This window comes from Trichomycterus rosablanca, chromosome 4 (genome assembly GCF_030014385.1).
Source record: "Trichomycterus rosablanca isolate fTriRos1 chromosome 4, fTriRos1.hap1, whole genome shotgun sequence".
Lineage (NCBI taxonomy): Eukaryota > Metazoa > Chordata > Actinopteri > Siluriformes > Trichomycteridae > Trichomycterus > Trichomycterus rosablanca.
The window spans coordinates 48,190,578-48,208,694 of record NC_085991.1 but is presented as its reverse complement, the minus strand read 5'-3'; the positions used below and the strand labels follow the sequence as shown (position 1 = coordinate 48,208,694).

At 44.3% G+C, this 18,117-nt stretch overlaps 1 protein-coding gene across 1 annotated transcript in view; it reads left to right on the top strand.

The window, feature by feature from the left end:
• Positions 1–1,299: 1,299 nt before the first annotated feature.
• si:ch211-241e1.3 (laminin subunit alpha-3) overlaps positions 1,300–18,117 on the top strand; it is a 116,140-nt gene continuing 99,322 nt past the window's right edge. Inside the window, exons 1-3 of the mRNA XM_062994421.1 lie at positions 1,300–1,638; positions 3,673–3,825; positions 17,857–17,974. Coding sequence (XP_062850491.1) covers positions 1,381–1,638; positions 3,673–3,825; positions 17,857–17,974 — 529 coding nt within the window. The 5' untranslated portion in view covers positions 1,300–1,380. The remainder of the gene's footprint in view (positions 1,639–3,672; positions 3,826–17,856; positions 17,975–18,117) is intronic.

Here is an 18,117-nt window from a genome sequence, read left to right as displayed (position 1 = left end):
ATACAATGCAAGCAACTTTAACCGCTGAGCTACCCCTGCCATATTCTGACCAATTAAGTTTCTCCTCACCAATCTTGTCGGTCCAGCCACGTCTTTATAGACCTTGTTTTGTGCACAGGAAACTGACCTTCCCCAAACTGTTGACACAAATCATATTGAGCTGATTAATGCCTAGTTCACACTACACAATTTTTGCCCTGATTTTTGCTCGCCGACTGGTCGGTGCTAGATTTCCCGGCTCGGGGGCAACTCGGCGTTTGCTCAGCGATCGAAACTCGGTTCTCAATCACTGTGTGTGAACTACTCAACAACTCGATCCGAGTGGCTCACCGATCGCTCGCCAACTGAAATCAATTATCTAGCTTGCTAAATATCTGGATATGAGTCGGCCGACTGGTAATGAGTGCTATGTTGAACAGCCAATGAGAACGCAAGATACGGGGTGAGGGGAAACACAGGGGAGGAGTGTAAAAAGATGGGACAGGGGCGTAATATAGTTTATATCAGAATACACCAGCACATATACACACAAGTTTTACAGTATTTATGACCTTATCGTTCTCTACATAACACCCATGCTGCATTGCAAACAATATTTATTAACCTCCAATTTACTACAGAACGATCCATGCTGTTCGTGTTGCCAAATCCACTCAGATTCATTTATTTTTCCTCTTTGATTTTAAACCCCTCGTCACTTCTCACGTTTGTTTTCGTGACAAAACGTAGTTTGGGAGACCAGAGAAGTTCGCCTGTGATTCCAGTTGGTGATAGATGGTGTAGTGTGTAATCCCCCTATCACCGATCAGTCGTGTAGTGTGAAAGCCACACCGACTTGAAAGACTCCCGATTACAAGAGATCCAGTCGTGTAGTGTGAACTGTACAGCGACTCATGACAGCAGTAGCTTAGCTGTGTTTATTGTGGTACTGGACTAGTAATCAAAAAAGGTTGGTGGTTCAAACCCCACCACTGCCAGGTAGCTGCTGTTGGGCCCTTGAGCAAGGCCCTTAACACTCAATTGCTCAGACTGTATACTGTTACACTACTGTAAGTCGTCCTCATAATGCAGTAAATGTAAATGAGTTTTCACTCATTCAGTCACAGAAAAAGAACAAGTGCAGAAATCCGTGTGAATCCCCAAACTGCTGTAAAAACACGTGTCCAGTTCAGGAGGAAACTTTAACCAGTACAGTATCAGGTACAGCCCGAAGCAGTGCACCACTCCCACCGTGCACAGGAGGCGCGCTTCGTGAACGCGCACTCGCCCGACCTGGAGTGTTAAACACAGCAGCGATCGGGTCGCAGGTCGGGATCTGAGATCGGAGCAGTAATGTGTCGGATATGAGCCAGTCGGGGCGGGGTCGGACACACAGCGAACATGGCGTGGAGCAGCAGAGGAGCAGCGTGGATCTTTCTACACGCGTGGGTACGGTTCTGTGTGCTGGACGTGCCGGAGGTGCTGAGCGAGGATCCGGGAGGGTTCAGTCTCACCCCTCCGTACTTTAACCTGGCTGAAGGGGCTGCGGTCAGCGCCACAGCCACCTGCGGACAGGACGAGTCCGGAGCACCCAGGTCTGACCTGTACTGCAAACTGGTCGGAGGACCCACGCTGGGCTTCACCAGCCAAACCATACAGGTAAACCAGTACACTGTATGAGCAAAAGTATTTGTACACCTGATCATGAGCGTGTTGGACATCCCGAGTGACCTCATCCAGCCACTCTTCTAAAGCTTCTCAAAGACAAGGAGTATGTCTGTGGGAATTTGTGCCTGTTCAGTTAAAATATCATCAGCCATAACATTAAAACCACCTCCTTCTTTCTCTACATTCACTGTCCATTTTATCAGCTCCACTTACCATATAGAAGCACATTGTAGTTCTACAATTACTGACTGTATTCCATCTGTTTCTCTGCATGCTTTGTTAACCTGCTTTCACCCTGTTCTTCAATGGTCAGGACCCCCACAGGACCACCACAGAGCAGGTATTATTTAGGTGGTGGATCATTCTCAGCACTGCAGTGACACTGACATGGTGGTGGTGTTAGTGTGTGTTGTGCTGGAATGAGTGGATCAGACACAGCAGCGCTGCTGGAGTTTTAAACACCGTGTCCACTCACTGTCCACTCTATTAGACACTCCTACTTAGTTGGTCCACCTTGTAGATGTAAAGTCAGAGACGATCGCTCATCTATTGCTGCGGTTTGAGTCGGTCATCTTCTAGACCTTGATCAGTGGTCACAGGACGCTGCCCTCGGGGTGCTGTTGGCTGGATATATTTTTGGTTGGTGGACTATTCTCAGCACAGCAGGGACAGTGAGGTGTTTAAAAACTCCAGCAGCGCTGCTGTGTCTGATCCACTCATACCAGCACAACACACACTAACACACCACCACCATGTCAGTGTCACTGCAGTGCTGAGAATGATCCACCACCTAAATAATACCTGCTCTGTGGTGGTCCTGTGGGGGTCCTGACCGGGTCCTGACCATTGAAGAACAGCATGAAAGGGCGTGACAAAGCATGTAGAGAAACAGAGGGACTACAGTCAGTAATTGTAGAACTACAAAATGCTTCTATATGGTAAGTGGAGCTGATAAAATGGACAGTGAGTGTAGAAACAAGGAGGTGGTTTTAAATGGCTGATTGGTGTATATATTTAAAAACCTCTGGTGGAAGGCACTAGTATGAATTAAAGCAGCAGTATGTCATTTTTGGGTTTTAGGTACTGGAAGCACCTGTCTGCATTAAAGCTGCAGTATGTAGCCTGGAGGCCTGGTGTATAGTTTTGGATGCAGCTATGTAGATTAAAGCTGCACTTCTGGGACTTTAATTTAGCTATAATTGAAGTTTTCCAGCATAAACTGCACATTTAAGGTCTCCCTATATCTCAGAAGGATTCAAAGCAAAGCAGCCCCAGAACAGATCACACTACCACCATCATGTTTCACAGTTGGTATGATGTTATTATAGTGGAATGTGGTGTTAGCTTTACACCAGATGTAAGAGTCTGGGATTTTTGATTTGGGTCTTTGTCTAATATTAAAAGTAATGTGATGATCTGAAACATTTTACATAACTGTTGTACTTCTACACTATCTGACCAAAAGTATTTGGACAACTGACCATAAGCATGTTGGACATCCTGTTTCAAAAATGGGAATGGGACGCGCTATAAAGTCATATAGTAAAGTTAAGTGTAAAGAAATTCCAGTTTTCTGCACAGAGCCCTGACCTCAACCCCACTGAACAGCTTTGGAATGAACTGGAGCAACAACTGAGGCACAAATTCCCACAGACATAATTCAAAGTCTTGTGAGAAAACTTCCCAGAGAGTGACTGTTATTCTAGCTGAAAAGATCACACAGATGTCACTCAATATAAATGTTCCTAACACACTCGGATGATCTCTCTATGCTCCCTGTATTCCTCCGCCACTCTGTAACCAAACGTTAGGATTGGCTGTTGGAGCAGCGTCCTGCCTTCCCTCCCCCAGACACTGCCTACCAGGCCATTGGCACCACTGAGAATTGAACTTATGTTTCAGCCGTGGTGTGTTAGCTTATTAAACTGCCGTCTAATAGCGTATTATATTAATCCAGATTATATAAATGTTTGTAATCTTGACTTTAAGGAACTGGACCTCACATCTAGTCTGTGCTTCTTTCAGGGTCAGTACTGTGACCAGTGCAACGCCAATATCCCTGACAAATCTCACCCAGTGAGCAACGCCGTCGACGGCACAGAGCGCTGGTGGCAGAGCCCGCCGCTCTCCAGAGGCCTGCGGTACAATGAGGTGAACGTCATGCTGGATTTGGGTCAGGTAAGTTCACCATGAGGAAGTGCTGTTTTTCTGTCAGCTTTAATTAATCTGGTTTTGCTCTTTTAATACTTCAGATTCTTTTTCTGTCCTTAATTAAATGAGAAATGAAATGATAAATGATCAATCTGCTTTCTGAAAAACAGACCCGTTTATTTTATAAATTGTTTCTTTTTTTTAATGAATGAATTAATGTTTTTAATAGTTTACTTTTATGTTATTTTTCTCTTTACTTATACATTTTGCCCCCACTTTTCTCCCAATCTAGTCGTATCCAGTTATCGCACACGCCCCTGACACAGGCAGCTTCTTTTCACCCACACAAGGCAGATTAATATGGAGATCAGGGTTCAAATCCCCAGTGGTTCCACTGTGACCCTGACCAGAACAAAGCAGTGGTACAACATGAAAAGCATCTAATTAAAAATGTTTTATGCTTTTATTAAGTACATCGATCAGCCACGATATTAAAACCACCTCCTTGTTTCTACACTTACTGTCCATTTAATCAGCTCCACTTACCATATAGAAGCACTTTGTAGTTCTACAATTACTGACTGTAGTCCATCTGTTTCTCTGCATGCTTTGTTAACCTGCTTTCACCCTGTTCTTCAATGGTCAGGACCCCCACAGGACCACTACAGAGCAGGTATTATTTAGGTGGTGGATCATTCTCAGCACTGCAGTGACACTGACCATCATGGTGGTGGTGTGTTAGTGTGTGTTGTGCTGGTATGAGTGGATCAGACACAGCAGCACTGTCGTATTTTAAATACCGTGTCCACTCACTGTCCACTCTATTAGACACTCCTACCTAGTCGGTCCACCTTGTAGATGTAAAGTCAGAGACGGTCGCTCATCTATTGCTGCTGTTTGAGTCGGTCATCTTCTAGACCTTCATCAGTGGTCACAGGACGCTGCCCACGTGGCGCTGTTGGCTGGATGTTTTTGGTTAGTGGACTATTCTCAGTCCAGCAGTGACAGTGAGGTGTTTAAAAACTCCAGCAGCACTGCTGTGTCTTATCCACTCATACCAGCACAACACACACTAACACACCACCACCATGTCAGTGTCACTGCAGTGCTGAGAATGATCCAGGAGAGCATGCAAACTTTTATATTTCTATCATTAATCTGAGATCAGGCTGTACAGTGTTGCATGAATCACCTGTTTCAGGGATGATTTGTGGTGCCACGGATGTTTGTAGTGGCTCTGAAGTGTTTCTGATTGAAATGTTGTTTATTATATTCTTTAAAACCTCAGGAAGTAGTTTTCCCTTCACTGTAATTGCTGCTTGAAATCTTTTTAACCGCCCGTGGCGTCTGTTATAATAAAAAAAAGGGTGTAATTTGTCTTGGGGAAGAAAAATAACTTGTTAAAGAGTTCATGAATGAAGCTTATCTTTGTTCCTCTCATTTATTTATCGCTTCATATTTGACGTGATCTGATTTGGTCATGCTTCACGTGCAAAGTTCACCTTAGTATATGCGTGCAATAAAGTGTGTGAATGATTGTTCCAGGTTTAAGCATCCTTTACACTTGGCACTCGTCCTCTTTTACCACACACCCAGATTTCTACATGTAACTGCAGGTAAGCACGTTGGCGAGCATTAAAAAAAAAAATCGCCTGCTGAGTTTGTCACGTTACAGAATCATCGCTGCTGGACGAGCTTCAGAAACGTTCTGCTCATGATAACACCTATAAAATGTCTGTACAAACTGATGTCTGTAACCAAAAGCAAAAAACACCATGTGCACTTTAAAGTTCAGGGTAAATGAGGTCGCTCATGCAGGCGTTAGTGGGAACCGACCTGTTTTGTCTGTGGTTGAGGGTCGGGACAGACCCCAACAGGCGTATTTATAGTCTGCTGTTTATTCGGTGTTATTCTAAGCCGTTTCTGAGTAAGTCATTACGGTTTCTCTGAGCCGAAGGGAATTGTGGGAACCTGTGACCGGTGCCACCGTGACGCCTCATTGCAAATATTAAAAATAGAGATTGGTAATGCATAATGGGTCATCTTTTAGGACAGTGGTTCTCAAACTGGTGGTACGTGAATCTGCCCAGACGGTCATCCGGATGACATCTGAATAGAACACCTTTATTTGTCATACACTGATCAGCCATAACATACACTCACTGTCCATTTTATCAGCTCCACTTACCATATAGAAGCACTTTGTAGTTCTACAATTACTGACTGTAGTCCATCTGTTTCTCTACATACCTTTGTAGCCTGCTTTCACCCTGTTCTTTAATGGTCAGGACCCCCACAGGACCACCACAGAGCAGGTATTATTTAGGTGGTGGATCATTCTGAGCACTGCAGTGACACTGACATGGTGGTGGTGTGTTAGTGTGTGTTGTTTAAATACCGTGTCCACTCACTGTCCACTCTACCTAGTTGGTCCACCTTGTAGATGTGAAGTCAGAGACGATCGCTCATCTATTGCTGCTGTTTGAGTCGGTCATCTTTTAGACCTTCATCAGTGGTCACAGGACGCTGCCCACGGGGCGCTGTTGGCTGGATGTTTTTGGTTGGTGGATTTTTCTCAGTGCAGCAGTGACAGTGAGGTGTTTAAAAACTCCAGCAGCACTGCTGTGTCTGATCCACTCATACCAGCACAACACACACTAACACACCAGCACCATGTCAGTGTCACTGCAGTGCTGAGAATTATCCACCACCCTAATATCTGCTCTGTGGTGGTCCTGTGGGGGTCCTGACCATTGAAGAACAGCATGAAAGCAGGCTAACAAAGCATGCAGAGAAACAGATGGACTACAGTCAGTAATTGTAGAAATACAAAGTGCTTCTATATGGTAAGTGGAGCTGATAAAATGGACAGTGAGTGTAGAAACAAGGAGGTGGTTTTAATGTTATGGCTGATCGGTGTATCGTCTGCAGTTATGATGTTGGGAGAGGTTGCCAGGTCCCTGTTTATCCCACAAAATTCAGTTACTTTATTACTGTAGAGAGTTTTGCTCATTTTTAGGCTTTTTATGTCCCTGATTTTTGCACGTTTGCGTTGCATGTGATCATTCTCAGACATCTGGTTCTCATAATTGTGGATCTCAGTGCACGACTATGGTAGGAGTTACTTTCTCTCTCACTTTCTCTTTCACTTTTACTTTTTGTTCACACTGCTCTGTTCTCAGTTACACTTGCATGTGTGAGTAGACACACACACACACACACACACACACACACACACACACATTACAAATATACGTATCCACCTGTTGAAAGATGCAAAATACAGGGGCTTAGAAGGGGAGCTGGACTTTGTTCTTACAAAAATAGCTTTGTGTGTGTGTGTGTGTGTGTGTGTGTGTGTGTGTGTGTGGTATTAATAGTGTGTGTGTCTTTGTGCATATTTATAGAGATAAAGGGATTCAGATATAATTCCACACATAAAGAATTGGTAAAACTAATCCCTGAATTGCAATCAAAGCTGTAATAAGTACCTGTTATTGCGTATTTGACAGACAGACAGACAGACTATATAGCCAAAAGTATTTGGACACATGACCATGAGCTTGTTGGACATCTTAAGTCAAAAACAAATGGTGTTATAACAGAGTGACCTCTATGTGATCTTTATAGTTAGAACAACAGCCGTTCTACTAAGAAGTCTTCTCACAAGAATTTGAAGTATGTCTGTGGGAATTTGTGCTCGTTCAGTCGAAAGATGGCAGCATTTGTATGGCTGGGCACTGATGTTGGTCAAGAGAGTCGCGTCTGAGGTGGGCGTATGCATATGCTAGTCAGAAGTCTTCTTAACCAGTGATGCCAAGTTCACACTACACGACTTTCTAAGTCGTCAGGTCGCTGTACAGTTCACACTACACGACTGGATCTCTTATAATCGGGAGTCTTTCAAGTCGGTGTGGCTTTCACACTACACGACTGATCGGTGATAGGGGGGTTTCACACTACACCATCTATCACCAACCGGAATCGCAGGCGAGCTTCTCTGGTCTCCCAAAATATGTTTTATCACGAAAACAAACGCGAGAAGTGACGAGGGGTTTAATGATACCACGTCCAAAAATGCACGTCAACAAGTAGCGAACGATCAAAGTTTGTGCGCTGATGTGCAGCGTAAAATCAAAGAGGAAAAATAAATGAATCTGAGTGGATTTGGCAACACGAACAGTATGGATTGTTCTGTAGTGAGTTGGAGGTTAATAAATATTGTTTGCAATGCAGCGTTGGTGTTTTGTAGAGAACGATAAGGTCAGAAATACTGTAAAACGTGTGTGTGTGTGCTGATGTATTCTGATGTAAACTATATTACGCCCTTATTCCACGCTTTACACTCCTCTCCTGCGTTTCCCCTCACCCCGTATCTTGCGTTCTCATTGGCTGTTCGACATAGCACTCATTGCCAGTCGGACAACTCAGATCCAGATATCCAACATGCTAGAAATCCCGCTTCGGTCGCTAGTGATTGAGAGCCGAGTTTCGATCACCGAGCGAATGCCGAGTTGCTCCCGAGCCGGCAAATCTAGCGCCGACCAGTCGCCGAGCGAAAATCAGGGCAAAAATCGTGTAGTGTGAACTAGGCATAAGGGTGTTGAGCAGGTAGCAGATTTTCAAGTGCAAAGAGGGGGTTGTATTTACTCAATTTGGGATGCAAATACAATTAAAATTTATTTATTTATAATTGTTTTTGCATTTTTCACAATTTTCATCCCAATCTGGTTGTATTCAATTACCCGATTGCATTCCGCTTCCTCTCTCCTGATGCTGATCTCCACTTCTGATTGAGGAGAGCCAAGACTGACACATGTGCAGCTTTTCACCTGCATGAGACGAGTTCATATGCGGATCAGCTTTGTGTACGGAGAGCCACACCCTGAGTAACGCTTTATTCCTTGACTCTGTGCAGGTGCCATCAATCAGCCAGCAGAGTTTGTAATTGCTTCAGTTATAAGGCCCCTATCCAAAACTGTGTGAACAACATTTACATTTACATTTTCAGCATTTAGCAGACGCTCTTATCCAGAGCGACTTACAGAAGTGCTTCTATAGTGAACATTTCATTTCTCAAGTTTAGGTAAACAACAGTCGAAGAACACAAATCTGCTAAAACCTGTTAGAACCAAAATGGCCTTTTTTTTTTTTTTTTTTTTTTTAAATGGAAAAGATTGGAATAAAGTGTTAGTAAATAAGTACAAGTCAGCCTAAGTGTTTAGTAAAAAGGTGATGAAGGTTTTTAATCGTTTTTTAAAGACAGCAAGAGATGTTCGGACAGACAGAGGAAGTTCGTTCCACCATTTGGGCGCTAGAACAGAGAAGAGCCTTGATGCTTGTCTTCCTTTAGTCCTGGATGGAGGCTCAAGTCGAGCGAGACTAGAGGCTCGGAGGTTGCGTGGTACAGAGCGGGGTTTGATTAGACCCCGAAGGTAGCTTGGGGCTGGTCCATTTTTGGCTTTGTAGGCGAGCATCAGTGTTTTAAACTGAATGCGTGCAGCTACAGGAAGCCAGTGAAGAGAACACAGCAGTGGGGTGATGTGGCAGCAGTGGGGTGATAATGTGGCAGCAGTGGGGTGATGTGGCAGTGTTTGGGTTGGTTAAAAACCAGACGGGCAGCTGCATTTTGAATGAGCTGTAAGGGTTTAATCGTGGACATGGGAGCTCCAGCCAGAAGGGAGTTGCAGTAGTCCAACCGTGAGATTACAAGTGATTGCTCCAGAATCTGAGTAGCTTCCCTGGAGAGAAATGGTCGAATCTTCCTGATGTTGTACAGGAGGAACCGACACGCTCTTGTCATGTTGGCTATATAAGGAGAGAAGGTCAGCTGGTTATCAAGAACAACACCAATACTTCTTACCTTATCAGATGGTCTGATCTGGGAGTCATCCAGAGAAATGACTAGGTCCTGGGTTGGAGACTGATCTCCAGGAATGAGCAACATCTCTGTCTTGCTGGGATTAAGTTTTAGATGATGAGCTGACATCCATTGTGAGATATCTCGCAGACATGCTGAGATGCGAGCTGAGACTTGCGTGTCTGAAGGAGGAAATGACAGAACGAGCTGAGTGTCATCTGCATAGGAGTGGTAGGAGAAGCCATGGGAGGCTATGACCTTGCCCAGAGAGCGGGTGTAGATAGAGAAAAGAAGTGGGCCGAGTACAGAGCCCTGAGGAACACCGGTTGAGAGAGTGCATGGGGGAGATATGGATCCCCTCCATGACACTTGGTAGGAGCGCCCTTCTAGGTAGGAGGCCATCTATTGCCATGCTGAACCTGTTACTCCAAGGTTGGAGAGAGTGGTCAGGAGAATGCTGTGAACAAGCCAACAACAACAACAAGTCAATCAATGTTCATGTAGGCGCCCAGTCCAGCCGGATGGCAGAGCTGAGATTCAAACCGACGAGTTCGAAATGTCAGCTCTGATGTGCTAGCGTGTTTTACCGCTGCGCCACCTGAGCGGCCAATACAATAAAAATGTAAAATGAACTATTTATTATTTACTGTTTTGTTAAATGATTGCAAAGCGTCGGATGCGGTGGTGTAAAGCACGCCGTCCCTGGACTCTAGATCAGTGGAGACGTGCTCTCTGGAGTGACGAATCACGCTTCTCCGTCTGGCCATCCGATGCGATGGACGAGTCTGGCTTTGGCGGTTGCCAGGAGAACGGTACTCCTCTGACTGCATTGTGCCGAGTGTAAAGTTTGGTGGAGGGGGGATTATGATGTGGGGTTGTTTTTCAGGAGTTGGGCTCGGCCCCTCAGTTCCAGTGAAAGGAACTCATAATGCTTCAGCATACCAAGAGATTTTGGACAAGTTTATGCTCCCAACTTTGTGGGAACAGTTTGGGGATGACTTAATCATAACATTATTAATTGTAGTCTTACTTACACTTGTAAACAGCCGACTCTCTGCTTTCCACCATCTATCAGCTTCAGTTGAATTATGGGATACATTAGCGGACCGCAAGTGTGCATCGTTTGCATACTCAAAAATGGCTGCCCACACCGCTCAGGTGGCGCAGTGGTAAAAACACACGCTGTTCACCAGAGCTGGGATCTCAAATACATCGTATCGAATCCCGACATGAACAACGATTGGCCTGTTGTTCAGATAGGGGCGGGATTAAGCCGGATGGGGACTCTCTCTCAGACTAGTGCGATTACGACCTCTGCCGGCTGGTTGGTGGCGCCTGCACGGAGATGGGAAAGGAGTGCGGTAGAGGGTGTGGCTCTCCGTACACAGCGCTGTACTGCACTGCACTCGTCAAGTGTAGGTGATGAGATGTTCGATTGCTGTGCACGTGTCGGAGGGGGCGTGGAGCAGCCTCGTCCTCCCCAATCAGGAGCAGGGACCAGCATTAGTGAGAGGATGATTGACTGGTAATATTTGGATGCGCTAAAGTGGGAGAAAAAGAAAAAAAAAAAAAAAGACACACACACACATTCACCTATAGGGCAATTCAGTGTCTCCAATTAACCTGACTGCATGTTTTTGGACTGTGGGAGGAAACCGGAGCTCCCGGAGGAAACCCACGCAGAACATGCAAACCCGGACCACCCCGCCTAGGGATCGAACCCCGGACCTTCTTGAGCCTCGTGCCGCCCTCGTACTAAATAGTATTTCTAATTAGCGCTCTACTCATTGTATTGGTACACACTATTTAGCACACAGAATGAGATTCAGGACGCAGCCAGGAAATCACTTGTGCTCTGTGGAAACAGTTTCCGCCTGTCTTAAGCTCTGTTATGGCTACAAAAAAGACAGTGTAGGTGAAATAATTTGTAGCTCATAACTGTTCAGATACTTTTGAATAAATGTACGATATTTATATTTTCATTGTTCAGAAGCTAAAATCCCAACTGAGCTCGTACGGTCGGAGAAAACGTACGCTAAATAAACTGACCCTTTCAGTCATTATTTTATCATATTATCAGCGAGATTAGCATGAGAGATAAACGCCATGCTCTCACACACAACAAGGGAAGCAGAAAATACACACCAGTGCATGAAACTAAATCAGAGGGAACGGAAAGTGACACGCCCGTTTCTGAAAAGGACGGAAATGATGTTTTGTTTGTTTTGCAGATTAAACTCTTCATGTGTGACGACGTATAGGACGTTTGTGAGCTCAGCACTGTTAGAATCCGACTTTCATAAAGACTTTGCCCAGATGTACGCTATATGGTCAAAAGTATCTGCACACCATACGATGAGCTTGTTGGACATCATATTCTAACACCATGGGCATTCATATGGTGGCACCTGTGGGTTTATCCAGAATTTTATCCTAAACCTGAATTTGATCCTTTGAAGTCAAAAGGGCACTTGTGAATTCAGGCACCCAGTTAAACAAGAAGGCCTTGCTCACAGTCAGCATTCAAATCGTCCCAGTGGTTTTCTTTTAAATATATATATATATTGTTTATGCAAAAAAAAGATGCTCCCCTTTTCTCCCTTTTAGCGCCTCTAACTGCCCGATTGCATCATGCTTCCTTTCCACCAATACTGATCCCCACTCTGATTGAGGAGAACGAAGCGAACCCACGCCCCCTCCGACACGTGGGCAGCAGCCGTGTGCATCTTGTCACCTACACTTTGACGAGTGCAGTGCAGCTCAGCGTTGTGTACGGAGAGACACACCCTGACAGCACTCTTTTTTCGTCTCTGTGCAGGCGCCATCAATCAGCCAGCAGAGGTCGTAATTGCACCAGTCATGGGAGAGAGACCACATCCGGCTTAATTCCACCCCTATATGAACAACAGGCCAATCGTTGTTCATGTGGCCGCTCAGCCTAGCCGGCAGGCAGAGCTGAGATTTGATACGATGTATTCAAGTTCCCAGCTCTGGTTCCAGCGTGTGTTTTTACCGCTGCGCCACCTGAGCGGCGTCCCAGTGATTTTCTATAGGCCAACACTATATTCATGCCCATGCTTTTGGAAAGGCATATACAACAAGCTCGTGGTTACATGTCCATATACTTTTGCTCAAATGTTTAGTCTTACTAGAGATAGTCTGGCCTTATGAGACTAGGTTCAATGCCGAATATTGTCCTTAAAGCATGTAGCTCATTGGTTATTGGGGGTGTTTATAGGTTCATTGTACAGTTCTAGATACCAGAGTGTGAAAAGAACCAAAAACAATATCCATGCCCTCTCGTGACCGTAGTGCCCGCCACCTGTCTCTCACAGAGACGCCAAAGCTGCTCTCATTGTTTTAAAGGCTGCATTTTTTCCTGACACTTTAGTACCCGGCTCCGGGGGCAGCAACTGTCTGGCTCCGAGTCTCCATCGGGTGCTCGCCGGTCTGTAGGGATTCTTCATTGCTGAGCTCACACACAGTATATGAATCTAAAATAGTCTCTGGTCTGAAGCCTGAGCACAGCACACGGGTGCCGTACTGGATCAGTCCTGATCTGCATTGATCCTGACACTGTATTCTCTGAAGTATGTGGACACCTTACCGTAAGCTTGCTAAACATCCAGTTTTAAATCCGTGGGCATTTATATAGCGTCGCTCCCATTCTTGCACCCATGACGGCCTCCACTTCTCTGGAAAGGCTTTCCAGGCTTTCCACGGATGGCACTCATGTTTGTTGAGAAGCCCTGGCTCACAACCACCCAAAAAATTCATTCCATATGGGTTCCCAATGGGTTTGAGATCAGGACTCTGTGCAGGTCACTGGATTCCCTCCACTAAACCATGTTCTCATGGATCTTGCTGTAATCTGGGACAGGTTGGAGGTATAAAATATATTTTAATGATAATGATAATAATAATCAAATGTTATTTATAAGCACCTTTTAAAGATTCAAGGACACTGTACAACTAAAACAGTAGGGAAATTAATTAACATAAATAAATATAAAACCAAGCACCTAGGCATGCAGACTGCTTCTACAAACATTGGTGAAAGAATGGGTTGCTCAGAGGATGCCACCTGTGCAACAAGTTCAGTCGTGAGATTTCCTCACTACTAAATATTTCACAGTCGACTGTCAGTGGTATTATAACAAAGTGGAAGCGATTGGGAACGACGGCAACTCAGCCACCAAGTGGTAGCCACGTAAAATGACAGAGCGGGGTCAGCGGATGCTGAGAAGCATAGTGTGCAGAGGTCAATCGCTACAGACCTCCAAACTTCATGTGTCCATCAGATTAGCTCAAGAACAGTGTGTAGAGATGCGTCGGTTACAGTGGTGTACAGCACGCCGCCACTGGACTCTAGATCAGTGGAGACGTGTTCTCTGGAGTGATGAATCACGCTTCTCCGTCTGGCCATCCGATGCGATGGACGAGTCTGGGTTTGGCGGTTGCCAGGAGAACGGTACTTGTCTGACTGCATTGTGCCGAGTGTAAAGTGTGGTGGAGGGGGGATTATGGTGTGGGGTTGTTTTTCAGGAGTTGGGCTCGGCCCCTTAGGGCCAATTTCATGCTCCCAACTTTGTGGGAACAGTTTGGGGATGGCCCATTCCTGTTCCAACATGACTGCGCACCAGTGCACAAAGCAAGGTCCATAAAGACGTGGATGAGTGAGTTTGGTGTGGAAGAACTTGACTGGCCTGCACAGAGTCCTGACCTCAACCCGATAGAACATCTTTGGGATGAATTAGAACGGAGACTGCGAGCCAGGCCTTCTCGTCCAACATCAGTCTGACCTCACAAATGCGCTTCTGGAAGAATGGTTAAAAATTCCCATAAGCACACTCCTAACCCTTGTGGAAAGCCTTCCCAGAGGAGTTGAAGCTGTTATAGCTGCAAAGGGTGGCCGACATCATATTAAACCCTATGGATTAAGAATGGGAGTCACTCAAGTTCATATGTGTGTGAAGGCAGACGAGTGAATACTCGGTTATTATAAGAGGTGTCTAAATACTTTTGACCTCTGTGAATTTTAGATACTAGGACTTTTTTTTGGCTGCTCCCGTATTTAGGTGTCGCCACAGCGGATCTAGTCCACATACCAGACTTGGCACAGCTTTTACACGGGATGCCCTTCATGACACAATGGGATGCCCTTCCTATTTCTATCCTGGCTTGGGACCAGCACTGATGAGTGCACCCACCAACGGCTAGGCTGTTTCAGTCACCCCCTCCCCTCTCTGACATTAAATTACATCAGCAAACAAATCTGGTTCATTTGTAAAATCATGACTGCATTCAGATGAGGATTATCCATAATAATACAGATTAAGAACCACATTTAAATCCTGTCACTCAAACCACAGAATAAAGGTCGGAGGTCATTTTTACAGTTGATCTGAACCCTTGGTTTTGCATTCTGAATCATTTCTGGGCTCATCTTAGTACGTCAGATCATCATCAATGAGGGATGTAAAACCCTGTCCGGTCTATTGTTCATAGTTAAGACTCTACCTAATTCACGGCCATGGAAATCGCATCACAGACTTTGAAATGAGTTGTTTCCTGTGTAATATGCCATTTTGTCCGTTTTTTGTCCATTATAGTCAAAGGAAAAGTGTGCTTTTCTACACACGTGATCACCTCTGTGCTGCGATAGTTTGTGTACAGTTTCTTTCTTTCTTTATAAACTCAGCAACTCTAAAGACACTCGGTTACACTAACAATCGGTTAGACAAAATGTCCAAGATGTCTAAAGTCTAAAGCAGCTAAAAACACGACTTGTGTAACTGAGTTCGGAAACCTCTCAGCCAAGGACGCCGGGGGGGGGGGGGGGGGGGGAGAATATTTGTCACTGCGAGGGAGCTTCTAAGGGAGCTGTGCTGTGTAATGTAGCTTCTATTGATTCTATCATTTAATTTATGAGTGTAATTTAATGACTGCCGTGAACTGTGGCACTTTCGTTTAAAATCCCTAAAATCTGTGTTTACACCCCAGTAAAAGAGCTATTAGTGGAAAGTTTAATGGTTCAAATCCCGACTTTGTCAAGCAAGATGCTGCATAATGACTGATAATGATTCTGTGCTCTGACCCTGATTTCAAACAAGCTGGGATATGTCAAGCAAATGATTTCATTGTTATGAACACGCATGTGTATGTACAACAAAGACATTCTCTGTCTTCTTTTATATTCATCTCGGACAGGGCGCCAGTCAGTCCCAGGGAAACTCGCACAAACCTACACGATATGGCCAAAAGTATTTGGACGCCTGACCGTGAGCTTGTTGGACGTCCCATTTCAAAAACAAATGCTTTTAAAACAGAGTGACCTCTATGTGATCTTTTCGGCCGTAACAACAGCCTCTCTTCTGAGACTTTAAAGTTGTCTGTGGAAATTTGTGGCCATTCAATCTAAACAGCATTTGTATTTGGGCACAGTTGATGTTCCGGTTCATTCCAAAGCTGTTCAGTGGGGTTGAGGTTAGGAATCAAGCTGTTATTCATGTCTTTATAGAGCTTGCACAGGGGCGCAGTCGTGCTGGAACAGAATGGGAAAGAACCTTCCCTAAACTGTTTCTGCAAATTTGGAAACGTGAATTCCTTTATATAAATGATTTATTACACCTGTTACTAATTGTTGTGGCTGAATTCCTAATTCCTGCCACAGGAAAATATTAATACAGTATCAATAATCAAAAATCTATCTATCTATCTATCTATCTATCTATCTATCTATCTATCTATCTATCTATCTATCTATCTATCTATCTATCTATCTATCGGTCTATCAATCTGTCTGTCTATCTGTGATCTGTCTGTCTGTCTATCTATCTATCTATCTATCTATCTATCTATCTATCTATCTATCTATCTATCTATCTATCTATCTATCTATCTATCGGTCTATCAATCTGTCTGTCTATCTGTGATCTGTCTGTCTATCTATCTATCTATCTATCTATCTATCTATCTATCTATCTATCTATCTATCTATCTATCTATCTATCTATCTATCTGTCTATCGGTCTATCAATCTGTCTGTCTATCTGTCTATCTATCTGTCTGTCTGTTATCTAGTGTTGTCCATCTATTGCTTTGTACATTTGCCAAACCCCCTTGTACCCCATTTATCAATTTAATTCCCCAAATGTTATTTGGTGGACTATTGTCAGCACTGCAATGACTCTAACATGATAATACAATGGTAGTATGTGTTGTTTTAGTGTGGGTGTATCAGGTGCAGCAGTGTTGTTGTGATTTTTAGACTCCTCAGTGTCAAAGCTGGGAGGTGAATAGTGCTCCAGTCAATAGTATAAAGCCAACAGCATCATGTGATCAGAAAATGTTCTCTGATAAAAGACTTAAGGAAGATTAACACACATTTTACACACAGTCTAGTCTATCTTATCTTTTATTTACCTACTGTCCCAACTTTTTGGAATTTGTGAATTTGCTTGCTGTAAATGAATCCTTAGATTTGTATTTTTTATCTAAAAGTACCACTGATGTGTGAGCGCAGTGCTATACCTCAGTTAGCTGCGAAGCTAAGCTATCTGGATTTCTCTGCTTTTGTAGCATGTGCGTATTCCTCATGTCAGAACAGTGTTGTGTATGTGTTGAATTAGATCAAAATTAAGTGACTAAATTAGAAAAAAAAAGCCTTTTTATACTGTCCTGCATTTTCTGTTGTCTTTGGTTCATGTAGAATGCTAAAAGTAGTTGACAGTAAGTTATCCTAGCCTCAGTTAGCTGCTAAGCTAAGTTACTAAGCCAAGCTAAGCTATCTGAAATTCTCTGCTGCGCACTGTTGCTCATGTGTTTAAATAGATCAAAATTAAATTACTAAATTAGCCGCTCAGGTGGCGCAGTGGTAAAAGTACGCTAGCTCACCAGAGTTGGGGTTTCGAATACATCGTATGGAATCTCAGCTCTGCCTTTCCGACTGGGCTGGGCGGCTGTATAAACAACGATTGGCTGTTGTTCAGGGTTAGAGGGTAAGAAAGTCGGATCATAGGTCCTTATAACTGGTGCGACTGCGGCCCCTGCTGGCTGACTGATGGCGCCTGCACAGGGCTGAGGAATAATGCTGATGGGGGTGTGGCCCTCCGTACACAGTGCCTGTCGGTGTATGAACTCGACTCGAAATCACGGCTTTCTAATCTGATTTCTTTGTTGTTTTGTTTCTATCTTAGCTCTTCCATGTGGCGTACGTCATTATTAAGTTTGCTAACTCTCCACGGCCAGATCTGTGGGTGCTGGAGCGCTCCGTCGATCATGGCCAAACCTTCATGGCGTGGCAGTATTTTGCACGTAAGTCAGTGTTTACTTATAACTGTTTAATTTCTTTTTACTCAGTGTTACTCTTGCTTCTTTCAGTCTAGCTTTGTAACTGAAATCTGATGTTTACTGCTTATTATAAATCTACACTATATGGCCAAAAGTATTTGGACACC